Source organism: Delphinus delphis, chromosome 16 (genome assembly GCF_949987515.2).
Source record: "Delphinus delphis chromosome 16, mDelDel1.2, whole genome shotgun sequence".
In the NCBI taxonomy this organism is placed as follows: domain Eukaryota; kingdom Metazoa; phylum Chordata; class Mammalia; order Artiodactyla; family Delphinidae; genus Delphinus; species Delphinus delphis.
Window position 1 is genome coordinate 63,462,185 of NC_082698.1, and position 25,303 is coordinate 63,487,487.

The 25,303-nt window shown below is 39.9% G+C and overlaps 1 protein-coding gene and 1 non-coding gene across 3 annotated transcripts in view; both read left to right on the forward strand.

Annotated features, from left to right (window-relative positions):
* LOC132439981 (solute carrier family 25 member 16) overlaps nucleotides 1-25,303 on the forward strand; it is a 92,315-nt gene that overhangs the window by 39,925 nt on the left and 27,087 nt on the right. Inside the window, exons 1-6 of one of the 2 annotated variants that reach the window (XM_060034897.1) lie at nucleotides 4,016-4,089; nucleotides 5,533-5,718; nucleotides 6,885-7,068; nucleotides 9,526-9,671; nucleotides 17,938-18,069; nucleotides 25,050-25,269. In XM_060034897.1, coding sequence (XP_059890880.1) covers nucleotides 4,016-4,089; nucleotides 5,533-5,718; nucleotides 6,885-7,068; nucleotides 9,526-9,671; nucleotides 17,938-18,069; nucleotides 25,050-25,269 — 942 coding nt within the window. Of the gene's footprint in view, nucleotides 1-4,015; nucleotides 4,090-5,532; nucleotides 5,719-6,884; nucleotides 7,069-9,525; nucleotides 9,672-17,937; nucleotides 18,070-25,049; nucleotides 25,270-25,303 lie in introns of those variants that run through there. The other variant, XM_069541544.1, reaches the window with a different exon arrangement.
* Nucleotides 20,548-20,654, forward strand: LOC132440088 (U6 spliceosomal RNA). The gene has a single exon (XR_009522499.1). It is a non-coding gene; the product is annotated as a U6 spliceosomal RNA (small nuclear RNA).

Sequence of the window (25,303 nt, forward strand, 5' to 3'; positions counted from 1 at the left end):
GCTACTGTTCATTGCGGTACGCGGGCTTCTCATTGTGGTGGCTTCTCCTCTTGCGGAGCATGGGCTCCAGGCGCGTGGGCTTCAGCAGTTGTGGCTCACGGGCTGTAGAGCGCAGGCTCAGTAGTTGTGGTGCACGGGCTTAGTTGCTCTGCGGCATGTGGGATCTTCCCGGACCAGGGCTCGAATCCGTGTCCCCTGCATTGGCAGGTGGATCCTCAACCACTGCGCCACCAGGGAAGCCCTATTTATTATTTATTTATTTTATTTATTTTTGGCTGTGTCGGGTCTTAGTTGCGGCACGCAGGATCTTCGTGGAGGTACGCGGGATCTTTCCTTGTGGCACGTGGACTCTTCGTTGTGGTGCTCTGGCTTCTCTTTAGTTGTGGCGTGTGGGTTTTCTCACTCTAGTTGTGGCGCGGGCTCCAGGGCGCCTGGGCTCTGTAGTTTGTGGCGCGTGGGCTCTAGTTGAGGTGCGCGAGCTCAGTAGTTGCAGCGCGTGGGCTTAGTTGCCCTGCGGCATGTGGGATCTTAGTTCCCTAACCGGGAATCAAACCCGCATCCCCTGCATTGCAAGGCGGATTCTTCACCACTGGACCACCAGGGAAGTCCCTGGGCAAAGGATCTGAACAGACATTTACAAAGGAGGATATACAAATGACTGAGCACATGATAAAATTTCATTAGTGATGGGGATGTGCAAATTAAGACTGAAAAGACTGATAGCATCAAATATTGTCAAGTATATGCAGAAACTGGAATTCTGAAACATCGTCAGCTATAGTGTAAAATGTTACAACCACTTGCATAAAGGTCTGTCAGTTTCTTATGTTAAACCTAAATATAAACCTACCCATGGCCCAGAAATATCACACCAAGGCATTTACTCAAGAGAAATAGAAGGACACATCCATGAAAAAATGTATACAAGAATATTTGTAGCCACTTTATTCAAGATAGCAAAATACCGTAAATAATCTAGGTGTTTGTCAACTGGAGACTGACGAAGTTAGACTACTATTCAGCAATAAAAAGGAACAAACTGCTGGTTTATGTAACAAAATGGGTGAATCTCAAAAACATTATACTGAGTAAAAGAAGCCAGATACAAAATAGTACATACCATGTGATTTTCATTATATGAACTTGTAGAATAGACAAATCAGATCTCTGGTGAAAAAAAATCAGTTTAGTGGTTGGGTTTCCAGTAGGGATGGATGTGGGAATTGCCTGGGAAGAGGTATGAGAGAACTTTCTGGGGGTGATGATAACATTCTGTATCTTAATAAGCATTGGTGTCAAACACATTTGTCAAAATTCATCAAATGGTACACACAAGATTTGTGCATTTCATTTTATTGTAAATTCTACAATTCACATATGAAATTTACATAAAACATTTAAAGTACCACAGACAAAATATTGAACTCTAGCTAATGATGTGCATGCTAAAGTGTTCAGGGGTGAAAGGCACTGATGTCTGCTATTTTGAGATGCATTTAAAAAGAAACACTTGAATTCATGGATGGATAGATAGATATACATTGTGATAATGAATGATAACATTTGCTAAAGATAGCAAATGTTAATTGTAAAATTTAGGTGATAGGTATATGGTGTTCATGATATAATTCTTTTTTTTTTTTTGCGGTACGCAGCCCTCTCACTGTTGTGGCCTCTCCCGTTGCGGAGCACAGGCTCCGGACGCGCAAGCTCAGCGGCCGCGGCTCACGGGCCCAGCCGCTCCGCGGCATGTGGGATCTTCCCGGACCGGGGCATGAACCCGCGTCCCCTGCATCGGCAGGTGGACTCTCAACCACTGCGCCACCAGGGAAGCCCCATGATATAATTCTTTTAACTTTTCTGTACATTTGAAAGTTTTTATGATAAAATATTAGGAAAGGGAAAAGAATAAATTGCAGGGAGAGAAGAATGGACGCACATGTGAGAGATAATGATTAGGTAGTGACAGTGGAAATGGAAAGGAATGAAGAGATTTAAGATCGTTTTAGAGGCAGAATCTATGGGTCTGCCTATGGATTGGATGTGGGTAGTAACAGAAAGGAATCAAGGATGATTTCTGGGTTTCTGGCCTTATCTGCTAGGTGGTTAGTGCTATTACTGAGAAGAATAATAGGTTTGTTGGGGAAATATAAAGTTCTATTTTAGGGAATTCCCTGGAAGTCCAGTGTTTAGGCCTCTGCACTTCCACTGCAGGAGGCCTGGGTTTGGGGAACTAAGATCCCTGCAAGGCTCGCGGCCAAAAAAAAATTTTTATTTTTCCATTTTGGCCATGTTAAAGAAGTTTCCCCCTTCCCTCCAAGTGGAGATGTCAAGCAGGCAGTTGGACTCTTGAATTTGGAGGAAAAGCTTTGCCTGTAAATATGAATTTGAGAATTGGCAGGATAGAGATGGTATTTAAAGCGATGACAATGGGGCTTCCCTGGTGGCGCAGTGGTGGAGAATTCGCCTGCCAGTGCAGGGGACACGGGTTCGAGCCCTGGTCCGGGAAGATCCCACATGCTGCGGAGCAACTAAGCCCGTGCGCCACAACTACTGAGCCTGCGCTGTAGAGTCCGTGAGCCACAACTACTGAGCTCACACGCCTAGAGCCCGTGCTCCGCAACAGGAGAAGCCACCGCAATGAGAAGCCCGTGCACCGCAACAAAGAGTAGCCCCCGCTCACCGCAACTAGAGAAAGCCCGCGCACAGCAACGAAGACCCAACACAGCCAAAAATAAATAAGTTTATAAAAATAAATAAAGCCATGAAGATGGTTGAAATAACCTAGGGAGCTAGTAGACAAATAAAATTTTCAGAACTGAATTCTGAGGCAGAAAAATGAAGAGACAGTAAAGGAGATTGAGGAGGGCCTGCGATGTTGGAAGAAAACCAGTTGATTATGGCATCACAGGTACAAAATCTGTAACTACTACAGGCAAGGATTTTCCATTCTTGTTTTTCCAGGAAGTTGATCATAACTTCTTCATAATTTTATATGAATAAACATGAATGTGAAAGATAACTTTTGATAAAGATTATTTTAAGTTGGGTGAAACCCTTAGGAAGTGATTTTACACATTTCTGTATTTTAAAAAATATTTATTTATTTATTTATTTTGCCTGCTCCGGGTCTTAGTTGCCACATGCGGGATCTTCGTTGCTGCATGTTTAGTTGCGGCAGCGAATAGGAGTTGAAATTGGATATAGCCTTGAAAAAAATTCTTTAAAGAAGTTTTCCTCAGGAGGGTGGCCAAGAGAGAAAAGGTTCCATCAAGGTAACATCATTTCAAGATGAGAGATACTGGGAAGCATTACAAACCAGGGAGTGATCCAATAATGAGGGCCAGATTGAGGATAGTAGAGAATGAGGGAATAACAGAAGAAGTAATGCCCTTGAGAATGTAAGAGGCCTTGGGATCCCAAGTAGAAGTAGAGGGATTGCCCATTGATAGGAGGAACGCTCTGTCCACTGCTGAAAAGAAGTGGAAAGAGGTTATAAAATGGGGAGGAGATATTAGTGGTTTTGTAGATTTAGTCATGGCATGATGAGGAAGTTCTTTCCTGACAGCTTCCATTTTCTCAGTTGAGCCAGAAAAAAAGGAGGAGAGGTTGTTTGCCAAAGAGTGAAAAATTCCGTAAGCTAACAAGGGACGCCTTGGTTTGGGCAACTGCAGTTTTGTTCATACTAAGTGCGTGTGTCGGACATGGGTCGGCGTGTCGAGAGAGAGGGAGGGAGGGGAAGGGGGAGGGGGAGAGACAGAGAGAGACAGAGGAGCCGGAGCATTTAGTCTGGGCCAGATTACGAAGACTCCCTGTTTTCCAAACTCTAAGGCAAAGGAGCAAAAGCGCCTCACGCGCAGGGCGCCGTAGGAATTGCCCGCGCAGGTCACTTGGGACCTCGGCTGGTCGGCGCATGCGCGCGGCTCCACGCGGTCTCGCGGTCCTTTTCCCCCCGTGTGTTGCTCCGGGTTCCCCTGAATTCACCTGGCGGCAGTTTGAGGTCTCTGCGGTCGGGATGGAACAGGTGGACGAACTGGAGCTGCTAATGGAGAAGAGTTTCGGAGATAACGCTGCGCAGCCGGCGGAGCTGTGAGCGGAGCGGGGGGAGGTTCTGGGAACAAAGCGGGAGATTTGAAAAGCAGGGAGCGGGAAAGGCCGTACCCGCGCCTCCGCGGACCGGGGCTGGGGCAGAGTAACCAGGCTCAAGTCCCGGGGCGCCCGAGGAGCCTCCGGAACTGGGGTCTGTTTCCCAGGGTTCTCTTTGGGGCCAAGCCCGGGCCAGGGCTTGAATATTCTCCCTCACCCAGCAGTTCATTCTTAATCTTGATATCACCACTTCCTGAATTTGGGGAGTCCTAGCCAACTTAAATGTCTTCATAAAACGAAATTGCAACTGCTAGACGCTTTTCTTCATGTTTAATTGGAGAAAGTTATCCCAGGGAGAAATCTGTACCCTCAGAGCGGCTTAAATTGGGGAAATTGGCCCGCAAGCATAGTGTAGAATTGTCAGTAGTAATGATATTGAGGCTAATTATTGTTGACGGAGCTTTGCGCTTTGAGTTGTGATCAGCAGTACCTTTTGGGAGATCCTTAAAGCGTCCCAGCTGACCTTGGGAAATTCATGGCCTGAGGCTACGTGGGTAGGTGAATGAGGAATATAACCTAGGTGGGTTACAAAGGTTGGGTGACAAAGACAGTTTTAGGGTAAAGTTTTAGGGTAATAACTGGAGAGATAATGACTTTGGACTGTCACTGACAAAGACTGCAGTCAAACTGGAAAGATTTAAGAGGGAATTAATGTTTTCTAGAGGAGAGATTAGAGTATTTTGCAGTTTTCAGGCGGCTAGGATCAGTGGATAAAAGAATTGTGAAATCGACTTGCCCATTATAAATAAGACATTTCTGAGTTACTCTATGAAGGAATGGTTAAGATGACAGGTATTAATCTTGCTTTCTCTACAAAGCATAGGCTAGTTGATCCCCAATGAGGTTTTATAGAATGATTTCCTGCATTAAATAGTAGGTTGGACTAGGTGATTTCTAAGTACTCTCCTAACTGAAAGATTAATATAATAATGAAGCTCACAGTAGGACTTCCAGCAAACCACCCACACTATATTTTTCCATAACAAACATCTTTTATTTACAAAAAGATAGTGTCCTAGACATTTCCTTTCACTTGTACTTTGGGAAGGTTTGCACCAGTGGTAGGAATTTGTGTCTAATATTTTTCAATTTACCATTCGTCCTCATAATCATAGATGTCCCAAAGAGCTCCTCATAGAGCTTATATTTGGAAAAATCCATATCATAAGTATGTTTTAAATGGCATTGCTTCTGGGAAGTTTTTATAATAGGAATTCTGCTATGCCCTTGCTCTCTCTCTTTACCTCTTTTAGCCAATGGTCTTGTGATAAGCTTACTGGAAGAAACAAACCTAGAAAACTAGAAGGTTGGTTTGTAGATAAAAGAGATTGGATGGCTTCTTATTTAATGCTTGTGCTACAGTAGTTTTGTATGTGTATGCTTTAGATTTCAGAAGAAGAAGGTGGAAGCTTCCTTTTCTAAAGCAGTTCTGAGCCGAGGAATGGATAACCGGTACCTGGTATTAGCAGTCAATATTGTACAGAATGAAGAAGGAAACCATGAAAAGCACCTAATCATCACTGCTTCGCAGTCGCTAGAATGTAAAGAACTGTGTATCCTTAGGAATGACTGGTAATTTTTGTGTGACTTTGGGCGTTCTTCTGGCAGAGTCTTAAGGGTGCTGTCTTACAAACTATTACATGGGCTTGTGTGGCTGTTGCAATAATTTAATTGTTAATAAAGAGAGTAGATATGAACCTGAATTAATTTTGCATAAGGATTGTGCCTATTACACTAGCATCTCAAGTCCCTTATTCCAAAACTTTTATTGTCATTTGAAAATCAAGTACAAGGGGATTTATTAAATCACTACTTCCTATTTCCCAGTGCTTTCTGGGACTGCAGCTTAAACCTCATTTAGTTCTCACTAAGAGGAAAACTAATCACAGCATAAGAACATCCTTAGGGCTTCCCTGGTGGCACAGTGGTTGAGAGTCTGCCTGCCGATGCAGGGGACACAGGTTCGTGCCCCGGTCCGGGAAGATCCCACATGCCGTGGAGCGGCTGGGCCCGTGAGCCATGGCCACTGAGCCTGCGTGTCCGGAGCCTGTGCTCTGCAACAGGAGAGGCCACAACAGTGAGAGGCCTGTGTACCGCAGAGAACATCCTTAGACTCTAGCTGTTGCTTCTCAAGCAGTGTGTGGTATGTGAGGGGTGAAGGGGAGATGCAGAGAAGGTGGAGGTCTAACTCTGTCTAGGCTGCAAGTTGGATGGTTTGAACTCGATAAATATGATTTTGTTCTTGGTACATTGTGTTCGGCTTCATGCCTCAAGGCTTATAGAAGCTGTAGGTATAAGTCTTAAGAATGAGAGAACTATTATTAGAACAACCTCATCCATAATTGAAGCTATACACTGTTAATAATTTGATAGCTTTTGCAGTAGATAATGCAAGACCCAGAAATTTAGAAATACTTATTTCTTTATATAAGATATCCAGTTATTTGTTTATTTTTTAAAAATATTTATTTATTTGGCTGCGCTGGGTCTTAGTTGTGGCACGTGGGATGTTCGTTGCTGTGTGCGGGCTCTTAGTTGCGGTATGCGGAATCTAGTTCCCTGACCAGGAATCGAACCCGGGCCCCCTGCATTGGGAGCACGGAGTCTTAACCACTGGTCCACCAGAGAGGTCCCTCCAGTTATTTTATTTTTTTCCTCCAGTTATTTTTGAAGCCTCCTTAATATGTTTAAATGTAGGAATCTAAAATATGTATACTTTAATTTTGCTTTATTTTCAGGTGCTCTGTACCAGTAGAGCCAGGGGACATCATTCATTTAGAGGGAGACTGCATATCCGATACTTGGATAATAGATGAAGATTTTGGATATTTGATTCTGTATCCAGACATGCTGATTTCTGGCACAAGCATAGCCAGTAGTATTCGATGCATGAGAAGAGCTGTCCTGAGTGAAACATTTAAGGTGAACAATATTAACAGCCAGTGTTTCCACAGGGTCTTAAGAGTTCACAGACCACTTTTACACTCTTACTTAATCCTCCCAACAATCCTGTGAAGTAGATGGTATTAATCAGCTGCATTTTACTGATTGGGAAAATCAGGAAGTTAAGTGACTTGCCCAAAGTTACTGTAGCTAGTAAGTGGCAGTGTTGGGATTCAAGGCCAGGTGCCCTAAGATCCTTTGAATCTTATTCAACATTTTGTCAAATAATTAGTTCTAATAATAATATAAATTTCAGTGATAAAAATTTTAATTTAATATATCTGGGCATTTCCAAACTTGGCTTCATGTGATTCCCAGTGAACTAAAAGTAAATGTGAGAGTCTCTTTTAAAAACATTATTATGGAAAGTTTCAAACATATGCAAAGAGATGATTATAATAAACTCCCATGTACCCATGTTGCTGTTCCCAGACATTGTATTATTTTGCAACTAAATGAAAGCTGAGGATTTAAAAATATATATAAACACAGTATCTTTATCATACACAATAAAATGAACAGTAATTCCTTAAATTAATCTAATAGTTTTACCTCTAATGTCTTTTATCAAATATTTTTTTTATTCAGTTCGTTTGTTAGCATCAATATCCAAACAATATTATGTTTGGTTGATATGTCTCATAGTTTCTTTTAATCTAAATTCTGCCTTACACCCACTCCCTTTGTTTCAATGCCATTTCTTTTTTATTTTTTGGTTGCACTGCACGGCTTATGGGATCTTAGTTCTCTGACAAGGGATTGAACCCAGGCCCTCAGCGGTGAGAGCACGGAGTCCTAACCACTGGACCGCCAGGGAATTCCCAATGCCATTTATTTTTGAAGAACGTGAGTTTTATTTGTTAAGTTTCCTCTTCCTCCCAGGGTATTCTTTTAATTATACAATTAGTCTCTATGTCTGTAGAAAACCAAAAAATACAGCTAAGGGCTTCCCTGGTGGCGCAGTGATTAGGAATCTGCCTGCCAATGCAGGGGACAGTGGTCTAGAGCCCGTGCTCCACAACAAGAGAAGCCACCGCAATGAGAAGCCTGCCACCACAATGAAGAGTAGCCCCCTCTCACTGCAACTAGAGAAATCCCGTGCATAGCAATGAAGACCCAATGCAGCCAAAAAAAAAAAAAAAAAAATGCAGCTAAGCAAGAGGAAAAATACCCAAGTAGATTTTCTAATCATCTTAGTTATCACTTATTTATAGTTTTTTTAAAAAAATCAGCTTTTTTCTTCAATTGTAGGGATACTATTAACTTCTCTTTTAACCACGTATTATAAAGCAGACCTGAATATTAATATTTTAAAAACCTTATTTTGAAATAATTTTAGACTCACATAGAACTTACAAAAATAGTACAGAGAGTTCCCTGTAAATTAATTTTTAAAATTCCTGATGGGTGTCTTGTGGACTTTTTCTTTTTTTTTTTGATAGTTTCAAGGGGATGGTCCAGGCTAATAAAAGAGTTAATTGAAAACTACTGTTTCTGTTTGAGTGGCGAGAGTTTGTCAAAAATCTCTGCTGGGGACTTCCCTGGTGGCACAGGGGTTAAGAATCCACCTGCCAATGCAAGGGACACGGGTTCGAGCCCTGGTCCGAGCGGATCCCACATGCTGCGGAGCAACTAAGCCCGTGCATCACAACTACTGAGCCTGCGCTCTAGAGCCCGCGAGCCACAGCTTCTGAAGCCTGTGCACCTGGAGCCCGTGCTCTGCAACAAGAGAAGCCTCCGCAATGAGGAGCGCATGTACCACAACGAAGAGTAGCCCCCGCTCGCCTCAACTAGGGAAAGCCCACGCGCAGCAACGAAGACCCGACACAGCCAAAAATAGATAAATAAATTAAAAAAAATAAATTTTCAAATAAATTTGAAAAAAAAAAATCTCTGTAGAGAGTTCCCTGGCGGTCCAGTGGTTAGGACTCAGTGCTTTAACTGCTGGGGCCTGGGTTCAGTCCCTGGTTGGGGAACTAAGATCCCACAGGTGTGTGGGGCAGCCAAAAAAAAAAAATCTCTGCTGTAAGTTTGTTTCATGTTTTGAGTATTTTACTCACATGACTTTATGATCTATGCGTTTATTGACTTTTGTATGTGGGTTCATTATAAAGTGAAATTAGAGATGAATATGTTAAATATTTGAGACCACATTGAACTTTTTCATATAAGTTATTTTAATTTTTTTCAAAATGGAAATATACTGATTTGAAAATAATAACTTGTAAAATAATTCAGGTAATTCTAAATTGAAGAAAGTGAAAGTCACCTATAATTTCACTCACCAGAAAAATAAATTGTTTCATATTTTGGCATTTGTCTCACCAGTGTACTTTGGTTATGGTGGTTCAATAGGTTAGGTAATAAATGTACGATCACATCTGTTGATACGTTGTGAAATAAGATATTTGTATGATTTTTGTGTTTTTTTGGTAGAGCTCTGATCCAGCCACACGCCAAATGCTGATTGGTACCATTCTCCATGAAGTATTTCAAAAAGCAATAAGTGATAGTTTTGCCCCAGGAAAGCTACAAGAACTTGCTTTTCAAACTGTTCAAGAAATAAGGCATCTGAAGGAAATGTAAGTAGTTACGAGAGGAACTATAGATACAGTTTTGTTATATAACTTCTTTCCTAGCATCTATAAGGTTTCTGGCTATTAGACTATTAAATATAAATCAGTATAATACTAGAATGCAGATTTCAGGGCTGTAGTATCCCACTGCAATTCTGCGAAGAGCTTCTGAAATTGCAGAACAGGAATTCTTTGGCTAAAAATACCTAAATATTCTCTATATGCATAATAGACTCCACAGCTGCACTCAGAGAGTGTGAACTTTTTGTTTTACTTCTAGAAACAGTGTGACATCCTGAAAATTGTATGGGGCTGGGAGTCAGATGAACCTCCTTTCAAATTCTAGCTTTGCCAATTTTATGATTGAACTAGTTACTGAAAGATTCTGGAAAGGGTGATAATACCTGTTTGGCAGACTTTTTGTGACAATGGAGATAATGTATGTAAACCCACAAATGGCTAGTCATTGGCGTTTTATGAGTGGCTACCTGCAGAGGGATTGGCATATTCTCTATTTCTTTCTTGACTCCTACTGCAGTCCATCTTTTTTTCACAGAAATTTTTTTATTAGTGGTGATTTTGCTTTCCAGACTAGTTGATACAAACCTACTTTTCCCAGATATAATTCTACATTTCACTGTGTAAATGAGAAAAATGTGTTCCATAATTCTACACTTATTTACTAATGACATACAATCTACTGTCTTAAAAACATTTTAGAACCCTGCCCTATGTCAGGCACTGTGTTAAGTGCTTTTTAGCTATCTTATATAATCTGATAGCAACCTGTTATAAAGGAAGAAATGGAAGCACAGAGAAGTTGTCACTTGGTTACAACCACACACAGCATGGCTTTCAGAATATGAATAGCTATAATAAAGTTTTTGCTTAAGAGTTCTACTTATTGCTTTAGTTGCCACTTTGGTTTTCAAATTAAAAAAATTTTTTGTCACACCCTAACCAGGATCTGTTGTGTATTGTATGGATCATTGCCCTGAAACAAAACACATCAAAACTTAGTGCCTTAAAATGACAAACATCTAACCTGTTATCTCATAGTTTTTGTCAGTCAGGAATTTGGAAGTAGTTCAGCTGGGTGGCTCAGGCTCAGGGTCTCCAATGTGAGCTGCATCTGAAGGCATGACCGGGCAGGAGCATCTGCTTCCGTGATGACTCACTCACGCGTCTGTTGTGGGGAGGACTCATTTCCTAGCTGGCTGTTGGCAGGAGGCCTCAGTTTCTTGCCATATGGGCTTCTCTAGGGGGCTGGCTGATATGTCCTGGGACACAATCTGCTTCCTTCAGATTGAAGGGTCCAAGAAAGAGAGCAGGAAGCCACAGTGCCTTTTATAACCTAGTCTCTGATTGCTATGATGTCACTTCTGCTTTTTTTATTAAGTACTCATTACTAAGTCTAGCTCTCCCTTAACGGTAGGGGAATTAGGTGCCATCTTTTGAACGGGGTGTCAAAGGATTTGTGGACATATTTTAAACCACCACAGGTATTCAGGTATCAGGTAACCTGATCAGTCCAGAACCCAACGTGAATATAAGTATGAAAGAAAACAAGGATTTTGAGCAGCCTTGCTCAGAATTCATGTCCTTGTATTAAACCTTGTGCATGTTACGTAATGGAATGTCTCTTATGCCCTCAGCATCTGTTATTTTTCATTAATATCTAACAGTCTTATCTGGTTTCTAAGATGTGGGAGAAAGGTACCTTCATAGTCATTAGGAGAGCTGATAGCTTCATTACTGTATAGGAAAGGAGAAACTTTTTTTTTTTTTTTGCGGTACGCGGGCCTCTCACCGCTGCGGCCTCTTCCGTCGCAGAGCATAGGGCCATGGCCCACGGGCCCAGCCGCTCCGCAGCACGCGGGATCCTCCCAGACCGGGGCACGAACCCGTGCCCCCTGCATTGGCAGGAGGACTCCCAACCACTGCTCCACCAGGGAAGCCCAGGAAAGGAGAAACTTTTAAAAAAATATAAGAACTATGAAGATCAGAATTTTGTTTTTTTTGGTTTTGGTTTTTTTGGCCGCACAGCGCGGCTTGAGGAAACTTAGTTCCCTGACCAGGGATCGAACCCATGCCCCCCGCAGTGGAAGCACAGAGTCTTAACCACTGGACCACCAGGGAAGTCCCTTTAATTAATTTTTATTGGAGTATAGTTGCTTTACAGTGTTGTGTCAGGAATGTATTCTTAGCAGATCCTTGGGTATCACTGAATTATATATATATATGTTTTTTGAAGTATAGTTGATTTACAACGTTGTGTTAGTTTCTGGTGTATAGCAAAGTGATGCAGTTATTTATACATATACATACATATATATTCTTTTTTTTTTTCGGTACGCGGGCCTCTCACTGTTGTGGCCTCTCCCGTTGCGGAGCACAGGCTCCGGACGCGCAGGCTCAGCGGCCATGGCTCATGGGCCCAGCCGCTCTGCGGCATGTGGGATCTTCCCGGACCGGGGCACGAACCTGTGTCCCCTGCATCGGCAGGTGGACTCTCAACCACTGCGCCACCAGGGAAGCCCCCATATATATTCTTTTTTTTAAAAAAATTAATTAACTAATTAATTTTTATTTTTGGCTGCGTTGGGTCTTCCTTGCTGCACGTGAGCTTTCTCTAGTTGCAGCGAGCGGGGGCTCTAGGCACGCAGGCTTCAGTAGTTGTGGCACGTGGGCTCAGTAGTTGTGGCTCGCGGGCTCTAGAGTACAGGCTCAGTAGTTGTGGCACACGGGCTTAGTTGCTCTGTGGCATGTGGGATCTTCCCAGACCAGGGCTGGAACCTGTGTCCCCTGCATTGGCAGGCGGATTCTTAACCACTGAGCCACCAGGGAAGTCCCTATATATTCTTTTTCATATTCTTTTCCATTATGGTTTATTACAGGATATTGAATAGAGTTCCCTGTGCTGTACAGTAGGACCTTGTTTATCTATTTTATATATAGTAGTTTGTATCTGCTAAATCCAAACTTCTAATTTATCCCCACCCCCCCTGCCCCCCGTTCCCCTTTGGTAGTCATAAGTTTGTTTTCTATGTTTGTGAGTCTCTGTTTTCTAAATAAGTTCATTTCTATCATATTTAGATTCCACATATAAGTGATACCATATGATAGTTGTCTTTCTCTGACTTCACTTAGTATGGTAATCTCTCTCCACCCATTTTGCTGCATTATTATTTTTTTTATCATTATATCCTAAGTCATTAAGGGGAAATATGTTTCATTTCAGTTATGAAAATACTAATTCTCTCATGAATCTTGCCCAACCCTGTTCCAAAGGATACTTTTTAAAATTCCCAGAGCCTAAAAATAACAGATCCAAAGTTCTTTCCTGCCCTCTCTCATAGGCCCTTCTACTTTATTACAGATCTTAGAACAGATTTTTACCTGTTCATGCTCTGTCCTCTCATTATATCTATAAAAGTCTAGGCTTGAAGATGCCAAACCTTAAGTATCTCTATAGCCTCAGGAAAGAACAGGTGGTTACATGTCATTTTGCGGTGATTTGGCTCGAAATTAAAAAGGCAGAATTCAAATGCAGAAGACTTTAAATAACCAGTGTGGACTGGTTTGGAAACTTAGAAGAGTCCTGGTCTGTAAAAAGTAAAACACTAGGAAGGATCTGCCTAAGGAGATGGTGACAGTGAAGAATGGTTCCAGGATGGTTTGCGAAGGTTATTTACGAAAAAGATTACCCAGTTGTGCAGGTTTTTTTTTTAATAGTAAATTATTATTTCTAAATAGCTTATAAATTCACATACAGCATGTGTTGTTGTAATAGTACAAGAGGGTGTACAATGATAGTAAGTCCTTTCTACCCCTGCATCCCTGGTCAGTCACTACCGAGCTCCAGAGGCAACTTCTGTTATCAGTTTCTTGTATGTCCTTCCATAGAGATTTCAAATATTTACATGTGATTGTGTGTGTGATTGTTTATGTTTATATATTATTTGTTATATAAATGGTAGCATACCATACACATTATTGTATATAAATATTAAATCTTGGGAGTTCCCTGGCGGTCCAGTGGTTAGGATTCAGTGCTTTCACTGCTATGGACTCGGGTTCAATCCCTGGTCAATGAATTAAGATTCTATAGGTCGGGCAGCGTGGCCAAAAAAAAAAAACTTGGTGATTATTCCATATTAGTACTGATTGAGCTATCTCATTTTTAATTAAGAGTGGCAAAATGTTTCATTGTATGGATGTACAGTAATTTATTTAAGAGCCCCTGGCATTTCAGTCTTTGCTTTTATTAGCAACACTATAATAAATACCTTTGTACATTTTAATTTTAATAGCTGTGCAGGCATATATCTGGGCTCAATACTTAGAAGTGGAATTGTTGGACCAGAGGATATTTACATTTAAACATTTAAAAAATCTTTTTAAAAAAAATTTTTATTGAAGCATAGTTGATTTACAGTGTTGTATTATTTTCTGCTGTACAGCAGAGTGACTCAGTTATACATATATATATATATTTATATTTATATCCTTTTCCATTATGGTTTATCACAGGATATCGAATATATGATTTATCACAGTTGGACCTTGTTGTTTATCCTTTTTTTTTTTTTTTTTTTTTTTTGCGGTACGCGGGCCTCTCACTGCTGTGGCCTCTCCCGTTGTGGAGCACAGGCTCCGAACGCGCAGGCTCAGCGGCCATGGCTCACGGGCCCAGCCGCTCGGCGGCATGTGGGATCCTCCCAGACTGGGGCACGAATCCGTGTCCCCTGCATCGGCAGGCGGACTCTCAACCACTGCGCCACCAGGGAAGCCCTGTTTATCCATTTTATAAGAGCTTACGTCAACCTCCCACTCCATCCTTCCCCCAACCAGCTCCCCTTGGCAACCACAAGTCTATTCTCTATGTCTGTGACTTTGTTTCTGTTTCGTAGATAGGTTCATTTATGTCATGATTTAGATTCCACGTATAAGCGATATCATATGGCATTTTTCTTTCTCGTTCTCATTTACCTCTCTTAGAATGATAATCTCTAGTTGCATCCATGTTGCCGCAAATGGCATTATTTCATTCTTTTTTATGGCTGAGTAGTATTCCATTGTATATATGTACCACGTCTTTATCCATTCATCTGTCGATGGACATTTAGGTTGTTTTCATGTCTTGGCTATTGTGAGTAGTGCTGCTGTGAACATAGGGGTGTATCTTTTTGTTAACAAATCTTTTTATTTGAAAATAATTTTAAATTTAGAGAAAAGTTGCAAGAGTAGTACAAAGAACATCCATACACTGTTTACTCAGATTTACCTGCTGGGTGTGTTTTTCTAAACCGCTTGAGATTAAGCTGTATATGTGTTATTTTGACCTTTAAATACTTAAATGTGTATTTCCTAAGAATAAGGATTTTCTCTTATGTAACCACAGAACAGTTATCAACTTCAGGAAATTTAACATTGTTATAATACTTGTGTCTGATCTACTGTGCACATTTCAGTTTTGTCCAGTAATGTTCTTCATAGCATTTTTTTCCCTCCAGGACAGGATCCGGTCTGGGTACATTTAAAGTTTTGATATATATTGTCAAATTGCTCTATGTAGACATTGTCCTGTTTCTTTCTTCCATTCATTGTTTTCCAGTTTCGTTGAGATATCATTGACATATAACATTGTATTAGTTTAAGGTATACAACTTAATGATTTAATATGTGTGTATATTGCAGAATTCATTTTGCATTTCTATAGGCAATATATGGGTCCTTGTTTCCCCCACGTCCTCACCTATATCATCTTTCATCCACTCTAAGTTTCCCAGATTTCAAACAGCCTTTTTCAGACAAACACCCTTTGCCTTATGTGGACTGATTGTGTTTCTGTAGGTCATTCGGGGCACTTTGGTGTCAGTAATTGCTCCCTGGTTTGAGATTCTTCAGCTTTGCCTTCAACCTGAAGTTGCTTTTGTGGTCAGGACAAGCAATCTTGGCAGAGCTAGGATTGCTAATTTTGTCTTCCCTGCTGAACTGGCTCTCCCAGAGGACTGGTAGGGCTCTGCTTTCTTAGTTCTGGTAAGCCAGAGGTAGCAGAAACCTAGGAAAGTAGGAGCTTATTAAATTTGGTATTAGAAATGTTACAGAGTTATTATATGGTAAATTTGTAGCGTTTTGGAGTCTCAGATTTTGATGAATATGTTATTGAATATTGTGCTATCTTCAGAAGGAGAGAAAAATGGTAAGTTGTGTTTTTTGAAAGGAGTTTGCAGACTGTTGGAGGCTATACCAGTACTCAGGTGAACTCAGGCCTGCAGGGAGAAAATTATGGCAGTAAATTATTAAAACACAGTGTAGAAGGGAGCATAGGGGTTAAGAACTTAGGTTCCCAAGCTAGAGCTGTGTGTCCTTTGGAAGTAACTTCTGAGCTTCAGTTTCCTTGGCTCTAAAGTGGGGTGACAATAATAGTATCTCATAGAGATATAATGAGGGTTGAAAGTGTTCATGTTAAGCACCTAGAATAGTACCTGGCCTAGAGTCAGCATTATATGAGTATTTACTGTTATTATCTTCATACCTTATTGAGTTCTTATCATAAGCCAAGTATTAATACTTTACGTAGGCTGTTTTATTTAATCATCAAACTAACTGTGTGGTAGTTATCAACTCACCTTACAGATGAAGAAACTGAGGCTCAGCTAACAGTGAATCACCCAAAGTTACACATCTAATAAAGAGTTAGGATTCAAACCTAGGTGTGATCTGACAGAAACACGTGTGCTCTTAACACCCCAGAGTAGTTATTAAGATTGTGATGCTTAAACATGCAGAAGGAGCTGGGAGAACTATCCTGGGAAGGGGACAGCAGGTTTCAAAATTTTTTGGTCTCAGGACCATGTTACACTAAAAAAATTATTGAGGACCCTGAGGAGCTTTTGTTTATGTGGGTTATATCTATAGATAATTACTGTACTAGAAATGAAAACTGAGACAGTTTTAAAATGTTTATTGGTTAATTTGAAAATAACAATAACAATCCATTCCATGTTAATATAAATAACAGTCTAATGAAAAATAACTGTTTCTGAAAAAAAACGTAATGATACAAGTGGCATTGTTTTACATTTTTGCAGATGTTTTAATTTTATGACTTAATACATATTGACACCTGTATATATAAAATAGATAACTAATAAGGACCTACTATACAGCACAGGGAACTCTCCTCAATACTCTGTAATGGCCTATATGGGAAAAGAATCTAGAAAGAGTGGATATATGTAAACGTGTAACTGATTCACTTTGCTGTACACCTGAGACTAACACAACATTGTAAATCAACTATACTCCAATTAAAAAAAAAGACATCTGGTTTCTTATATCTGCTTCTTCATTCTCTATATTGCTATACTGTATGTGTGTATGTGGACTCAGAAATCTCCACTGTGTACTCATGAGAAAACAAGAGCAAAAAAGGCAAATAATGTTGTAGTATTATTATGACATAGTTTTGACCTTATGGGCACCCTGAAAAACTGAGACTAGATTCTGGTAGTCTTTGCTGACTTCTGACTTAAGAAGTTAACATTCCTATAAATTGTCCTTTAATTCGGTAAGGCTGATGTGACTTTTCTGTTCCTACAGTCTTTTTTCCTCTTTTACTTTTCTACTTTCCATTGCTGGGTTTCAGGAGCAACATCTTCTACGGTTTCTTTTTTATCACAAAAGTGTAGCTGGGACCTATTAGACCTGAGATGATAGGAGTTGGAGCAGATCTGAAATTTGATGTCATGTCACTGTTATTTGGATTTTTTGTGTGTGGTAAAATACACATAGCATTAAAAATCACAATCTTAACCACTTTTAAGGGTACAGTTAAGTGGCATTAAGTACATTGACATTGTTGTGCAAACATTACCATCCTCCACCTCCAGAACTTTTTTTATCTTCCCAGACTGAAACTTTATATCCATTAAACAACTCCCCCCTTCCCTCGGTCCCTGGCAGTCACCATTCTTTCTGTCTCTATGAATTTGACTGTTCTAGGTACCTCACGTAAGTGGTCATGCAGTATTTGTCCTTTTGTTGTTGACTTATTTAGTCTAATGTCCTCAAGGTTCATTTATGTTGTAGCAAGTATCAGAATTTCCTTCCTTTCCAAGGCTGAATAATATTCCATTGTATATATCAAATTTTATTTATCCGTTCATTAGTTGATGGGCACTTGGGTTGCTTATTTGAATGTTTTTTTCCTTGTTTACTTTTTTCATATTTAAGCTTTCATATTTAATATCTCTTACTTTGGTAGGTACCGCCTAAATCTGAATCAAGATGAAATAAAACAAGAAGTAGAGGAGTATCTTCCTTCATTTTCTAAATGGGCTGGAGATTTCATGCATAAACATACTTCAACTGACTTCCCTCAGATGCAGCTCTCTTTGTAAGAAACCCATTTTGTTTATATGGTGTTCATATCTTTAGACCAGGATCTTATTCAAGATGTTGAATTAAAGCTTTTTAGAGGTCAAGTTATGACTAGCCTTTTTGTTTGCTTACTTTATAAGTTACAGTCCTGAGTATAATTCTTGGACAAAAAAAATAATCTAGTGAATAGAAAATTCTATTTTCACTATAGTAAAATTTATAATTTTTGGATGTAGGTATAGTTTTTTAATAAAATCTTCAGTTTATAAATATATGGGAGGACTGTCCTAATTTCATATATATTTCTCTGTGTTACTATCATATATGGACTGTCTCATGTGTTGATTACCATGGATTTGTGCTGTATGTTTATTTATTTTTATTTATTTTTAATAAATTTATTTATTTATTTATTTTTGGCTGTGTTGGGTCTTCGTTGCTGTGCATGGGTTTTCTCACGTGGGTTTTGCAGTGAGCGGGGACTACTTTTCGTTGTGGTGTGTGGGCTTCTCATTGTCGTGGCTTCTCTTGTTGCAGAGCATGGGCTCTAGGCACACAGGCTTCAGTAGTTGTGGCACGTGGGCTCAGTAGTTGTGGCGCACGGGCTTAGTTGCTCCGCAGCGTATGGAATCTTCCAGGGCCAGGGCTCGAACTTGTGTCTCCTGCATTGGCAGGTGGATTCTTAACCACTGCACCACCAGGGAAGCCCTGTGCTGTATGTTTAAATAGTGTGTTTAGGCATTCAATACTGTTTGGCATTTGGTTTGTTTTTTACCTTTTTTCCCCTTAAAGTAGCATTGATACAAATTTGTAGGTCATCCTTTTTTTTCCCCCCATTATTTGCCCATTCAGCAAATATTTATTAAGTGCCTAATATGTGCCAAGTAATGTTCTAGGTGCTGGGATCACAGTAGCAAAAAATAAAAAAAAAAGCAACTGACTTTATGGTGCTTCTGTACTACTGAACAAGTAAACAGCAGGGTGCCAGATTGTGATAAGTGCAGTGTAGAACAATGGGGAGGATAAGAAAGAGGAGTTGGAGGGACATGTTATTTCCCAAGAGTGGTCATGAAAGGCCTCTGTATATAAGGTGACATTGAGCAGGAGCCTGAAGGAAGTGAAGGAGGCAGCCATGCAGCTGTTTCCAGGAAGAGCACTCAGGTAAAAGCCCTGTGGCTAACGCACTCCTACGGTGTGGCTGGAGCAGAGTGAGGTGGAACAGGAGAAGCAGCTGTCCTGGGGCCTCATAAGCCTTACAGGATATTGGCTGCCATTCTGAGTCCATGACCACGTGTAATCTGGCTACCATGGGAAGCCATTGCAGGGTTTGTACAGAGGTTTTTGATCTGATTTCTTTCTTTTTTTTTTTTTAAACAGGCAACATTTTCTTTTTCTTTAAGTAGTCATAACTTCCTTTATATCAATATTCTTATCTTTTTCTCAATATTCTCAGTATTTTATCTTGTGACATTTTGTGATCTGAACTTGTTTTAAGATTTGTGAATCAGGAATCTTGGGAACAGTCAGGTCTTTGTGCCAGTGTGTTTTCTCAAGTTCAAAGGACACACTGAGCCTGGATGTGAATCCCAGTTTTGCCACAATTTGTCTGTGCAACTTTAGTCAAGTTCCTTATTCTCTCTGTGCTACTTTCTATATTGATCTGATTTACTTTTGAAAGAATCAATCTTTTAAGACTATGCTATATGGTAAGGGCAGAGGTAGAGACACCAATTTGGAGGTTCTTGCAGGAATCCAGGCAAGAGTTGGTGGTGGCTTAGACCAGAGTGAGGGTTGTGGAAGTGATGAGAATCAGTTGGATTACGGTCAGATTTTCAACGTAGTGCTGATAGGTTTTGGTGCAGGGTGTGAGGGAAAAAAAAGTCAGTGGTGATTTCAGGGGAGAAAATGTGATGAGAATGGAGTCAAGAGAGAATGGTAGAGGAGGATTTGGAGGCAGGGAATGTAGACTACTATATTGACAGGTTGTTCTATGAAAGGGTATGTAGAAATGGAATGGCTTATGTGGGGTTAAGAGAGCTTTGTTGTTGTTTTGAAGATGGGAGGTATAACATGTTTATATGCCAGTGAGAAGAATTCCATAGAGACGGTAACATTAACACTTAGAAGAGATGGGAGGAGTCTTAGAGCTGTGTCATTGAGTAAAAGAGAGGGATTAGAGTACACAAGTGGAGGGGTGGACCTTACGGGGACAGTTATTTCTGTGCATTAAAACCTCATAACTGGACTACTTCATCCAAGGTACTTGGAAAATTTACAACCTTTTGCATATTGCTAGAATTCTTTGAGAATTTTTTAAGTCATTTTAGAAAGTTGCTAGCAATGTTTAAATGTCCTGTGTCTGCCGGTAAGATTTTATTTATTTTATTATTATAATTATTTATAATTGAGTATATTCGTAGAGTTGTACAACCATCACCACAATCAGTTTGCCAATAGGACTCTGATATATCTATTTTTAAAATACTTAGTGGTTGTGCTCGTTGTGGCAGCACATGCAGTAAAATTGGAACGATACAGAGAAGATTAGCATGGCCCCTGCACAAAGATGACACACAAATTCGTGAAGCGTTCCATATTTTTAAAAAGAATACATATATATCTATAAGTATATCACTTTGCTGTACACCTGAAACTTACACAACACTGTAAATCAACTATACTTCAATAAAAAAAAAACTTAGTGGTTAAAAAAAACCAAAGCTTATCTTGCTGTTAGAATTGGGTTTATTTATCATATTTTTTACTTCTGTTGTGGTCATAAATTTACCACCAGGTCCTTACCCTAAAAAAATGCTAGAGTAAATTGGTTAAAGTTTCTTGTAGTGTTTTTTAAATAAATTTATAAGTGCTTTGTTCTTTGTTATTTCTTTGGAGCAGATTGCTATGTCTGGTATAGGGGGTGGATCTTGGTGCATTAGTTGTCATTGTGATAATCTGCTAACTGTTTATTAAGTAGTCATTCTTTTCCTGGTTCCTTGCTTTGTTTTATAATATTTCTGTCATTCTGGTCTCTTGATTTTCTGTAATAATAACAAACTGAATTTTGTTTTCCATTGTTCCTAATTCTTTCTTTTTTTTAACATTTTGCTTAGCAATATTCTTTATATATATATATGAGTTAATTAATTTATTTGTTTTTGGCTGTGTTGGGTCTTTGTTCTTGAGTGCAGGCTTTCTCTAGTTGCGGTGAGCAGGGGCTACTCTTCATTGCGGCGCGTGGGCTTCTCATTGTCATGGCTTCTTTTGTTGTGGAGCACGGGCTCTAGGCGCACAGGTTACTGTAGTTGTGGCACGTGGGCTCAGTAGTTGTGGCTTTTGGGCTCTAGAGCTCAGGCTCAGTAGTTGTGGCTCACGGGCTTAGTTGCTCCGCGGCATGTGGGATCCTCCCGGACCAGGGCTCGACCGTGTACCCTGCATTGGCAGGTGGATTCTAACCACTGCGCCACCAGGGAAGTCCCCCTAATTATTTCTTTATCCTTGTTTACCTTCCCTCCCTACCTTTCTTTCCTCCCTTATTATTTCTTTTGGTCATTTAAATTTGCTTGAGATTTAAAATTGTGGTGGATATCCATTTCTGTGGTTGTTTTATCTTTTTTTTTTTTTTTGTCTTGCCCATGGCTTGTGGGATCTTAGTTCCCCAACCAGGGATTGAACCCAGGGCCATAGCAATGAATGCGCCAAGTCCTTACCACTGGACCGCCAGGGAATTCCTTATGGTTGTTTTAGATACTAGCTTTTCTTTCACTGTTGTTTTAGCATTTCGTTTGCATGTTTTTTTCTTTTGGCTAAAATTTGCTTATTGTTTTTGCAGAGTTAATAAGCTGCCATATTCTCACAGACTTATGGACTTATCTATTCAGCAAAATGTATTACATGCTGCATCTGTGCCCAGGATTGTTCTAGGTGTTACAGGGAGACTAAAACCCTCCAGGAACTCGGTGTATTGGTGGTAGTTGAAAATGTAGAAGTGGAGGGGATTGCTGAGAGAGAATAGCAATCTGCTGAGGGCAACAGAAGAGGCATAGAACCCTGGGAGGTTACCTTGTATAAGGACAGAGGGAGAGAGTGGAATCCGTCGAAGGAGGCTTGGAGTGGACCAGCAAGGGATTTGGTAGCTTGGAAGAAGTTATCATGGAAGCCTAGGAGAGTTTGGGATTCAGAATCATCTTTGACCTGAAGGGGATTTTTGAGATTTCAGTCTTAGATTTCCAGTAAGGAAATTGAGGTCCAGTGAGGTGGTGTGACTTGTCCAGGTTTTATGTGAAAAACCGGTGGTCGAGCAGAGTCTAGAACAAGGAATTTCTTGATTCTCAGCTTGGTGTTCTCACCTCCGTAGCTTGGTATAAGACTCTTCTTTGTTTCAGTTATTTCTGATGGGGTTTTATGTGTCTGTCTGTGAAGGAGGCGCTTCTCTGTACTTTACTTTGCATCATTTCCCCAGCAGTCTATAGCTACTCTTTAAAAGAAACAACAAAACTTTAGACTTTAGAGCAGAGAATGAGACCTTTAAAAGCCATTTCAAGACAGAACCTTTCTTACCCATAAGTAGTAAATGTGTATTTTCTTAATCTTCATGACCTCTTATATTCTCTATCAGGTGACTCTCAAAGGAGTTTTATAGCATTATGTTGATGAAAAGCATAGAAGTTAAATTGAAGTACCTGTCATTTGTTCTACAGATCTAAGACTAAAACCACATTACTTCTTTTTCTAGGGGAAAGAATAGTAATAGTAATAGTAAAAGTTTCATTACCTATCTTCTAAGTATACATGTGACATATTTAATAAAGTTTGCTTTATTTCATATACGTATATTTAAATACATGTCATGATCAGATAACATCCATCAGAGAAAACAGATTAATATTTAAGAAATTTCTGATAAGTTGTGGCTTCCCTGAATTCCTCTATTGTCCTCTTCAAAGATTGCAGAAAGGGCTTCCCTGGTGGCGCAGTGGTTGAGAGTCCGCCTGCCGATGCAGGGGACACGGGTTCGTGCCCTGGTCCGGGAGGATCCCGCATGCCGCGGAGCGGCTGGGCCTGTGGGCTGTGGCCACTGGGCCTGCGCGTCTGGAGCCTGTGCTCCGCAACAGGAGAGGCCACAACAGTGAGAGGCCCGCGTACCGCAAAAAAAAAAAAAACAAGATTGCAGAAGTATACGTATATTCCTGGAGATTATATTTGAAGCATCCTGAAAAGGTTTTTAAAAAATTACCAAAGATAGCATTCTTCCTCTTAGAAAATATTCTCATTTGTTAAGAAATAGATGCTGATCTAAATAACATGAAATTAGCAAAACAAGTCAACTAAATCATGTATTCTGACAGCCAGAATTCTTATACTTTTTGAATCTTGATTTTTAAATGATATAAAATGTTTTATTACTAGAAAATTTATCCTTTTCATTTAAGATTTACATTACATTTAGTATTTTATATGGCTTTGAGTATAAAATAGGATTAATAAATAAAAGACTGTTCCTATCTGACCTTTCTTCTGCAGAATAACTTACTGCTTTGAAAATGAGTAAATCTTAGATAAGAGAAGTGCAGGAGGCTTTAAAAGTTATTTTCATCTCTTCTAATTCCTTTGACATTCATAAATTCCTTTTTTCCTCCTTCCTGTGCTCTTGGCTTATTTAACAGGTAAGATACTAAAATCAGAACCTCTTTTGTAATATAAAACAACAATGTTGAGTACTTAGTGTTAAATATTGATAGTGGCAGAGCTGGATTCATTTAATGATTAAGTAAAGGATATAATGAGTAAGTGCAGGAGCACCTGAGCTTCTCTGAGGGCTGTTGTGGGGTTGAGGGTAGGGATGAAGCGCTGGGTGATCAGGGCCCACACAGCATAGATAGTGGGGAGAGACAGCTTGTTCTTACTCAGGTTAATATGGTGTTACATGGAAAAACACATCCCTTGTTACCGAGGGTGCAACCACGTGCAAGCCATTATATGTTAATCTGTGTAATAATTGTACATCAGAATATTCAGACTGTCATAGTGGCTCCAGCAGTCCAAGGAGTGAGACTTTTGCATTGTAATATAGATAGACTTGAGGAAATAAAGGCCTGAGTTAGGAAGATTATTGTGGGAATGAACTGAAAGGGACAGACGATAAATATTAAGAAAATTTAAATTATATGAGTTAGCAGCCACAAAAAGGAATGAAATTGGGTCATTTGTAGAGACGTGGATGGACCTAGAAAGTGTCATACAGAGTGAAGTAAGTCAGAGAAAAACAAATGTCGTATAGTAACGCATATATGTGGAATCTAGAAAAATGGTACAGATGATCTTATATGCAAAGCATAAATAGAGACACAGACGTAGAGAACAAATGTATGGACACCAAGGGGGAAAGGGGTGGGGTGGGAGGAATTGGGAGACTGGGATTAACACATACACAGTATTGATACTATGTATAAAATAGACAACTGATGGGAACATACTGTATAGCACAGGGAACTCCACCTAATGCACTGTGGTAGCCTAAATGGGAAGGAAGTCCAAAAGGGAGGGGATATCTCTCTGTATGTATATGGCTGATTCATTTTGTTGTGCAGTGGAGGCTAACACAGAATTGTAAAGCAACGATACTCCAATAAAAATAATAAATAAATAAATGATGAGTTAGAACTGATAGGATTCAAACTTGCCTGTGCATCAGAATCACTTGGAGAGTTTGTTAAACAAATTCTGGGCCTCACCTGTTGGTCTGGAATGGGGCCTGAGAATTTGCATTTATGACACATTCCCTGGGTGGTGCTGATGCTACTCATCCAGGAAGCATACTTTGAGAATCACTGCCATAAATGTCTGTAGACTCCTTCCCATCCCCACATTCCGTGCATGCAGTAGAGAGTCAATGCCAGCATATAAGAAATGAGCTAAGTGTTCTAATTCCATTCAATTAAATATTTTAGTTAAATATTTCTAATTAATTAAATATCTTTGTGTTTTGTTTTTTAGGCCAAGTGATGGTAGTGATGGTAATTCAACATGTAATATAGAAGTTATAAACTCACTGGATATTGAAGAAAGCATTTGGTCTCCTAGGTTTGGATTGAAGGGCAAAATAGATGTTACAGTTGGCGTGAAGATACATAGAGGATGTAAAACGAAATATAAGATAATGCCACTGGAACTTAAAACTGGCAAAGAATCAAATTCTATTGAACACCGTAGTCAGGTATAAATATTAATAAGAAAATTATGAGTGTGTA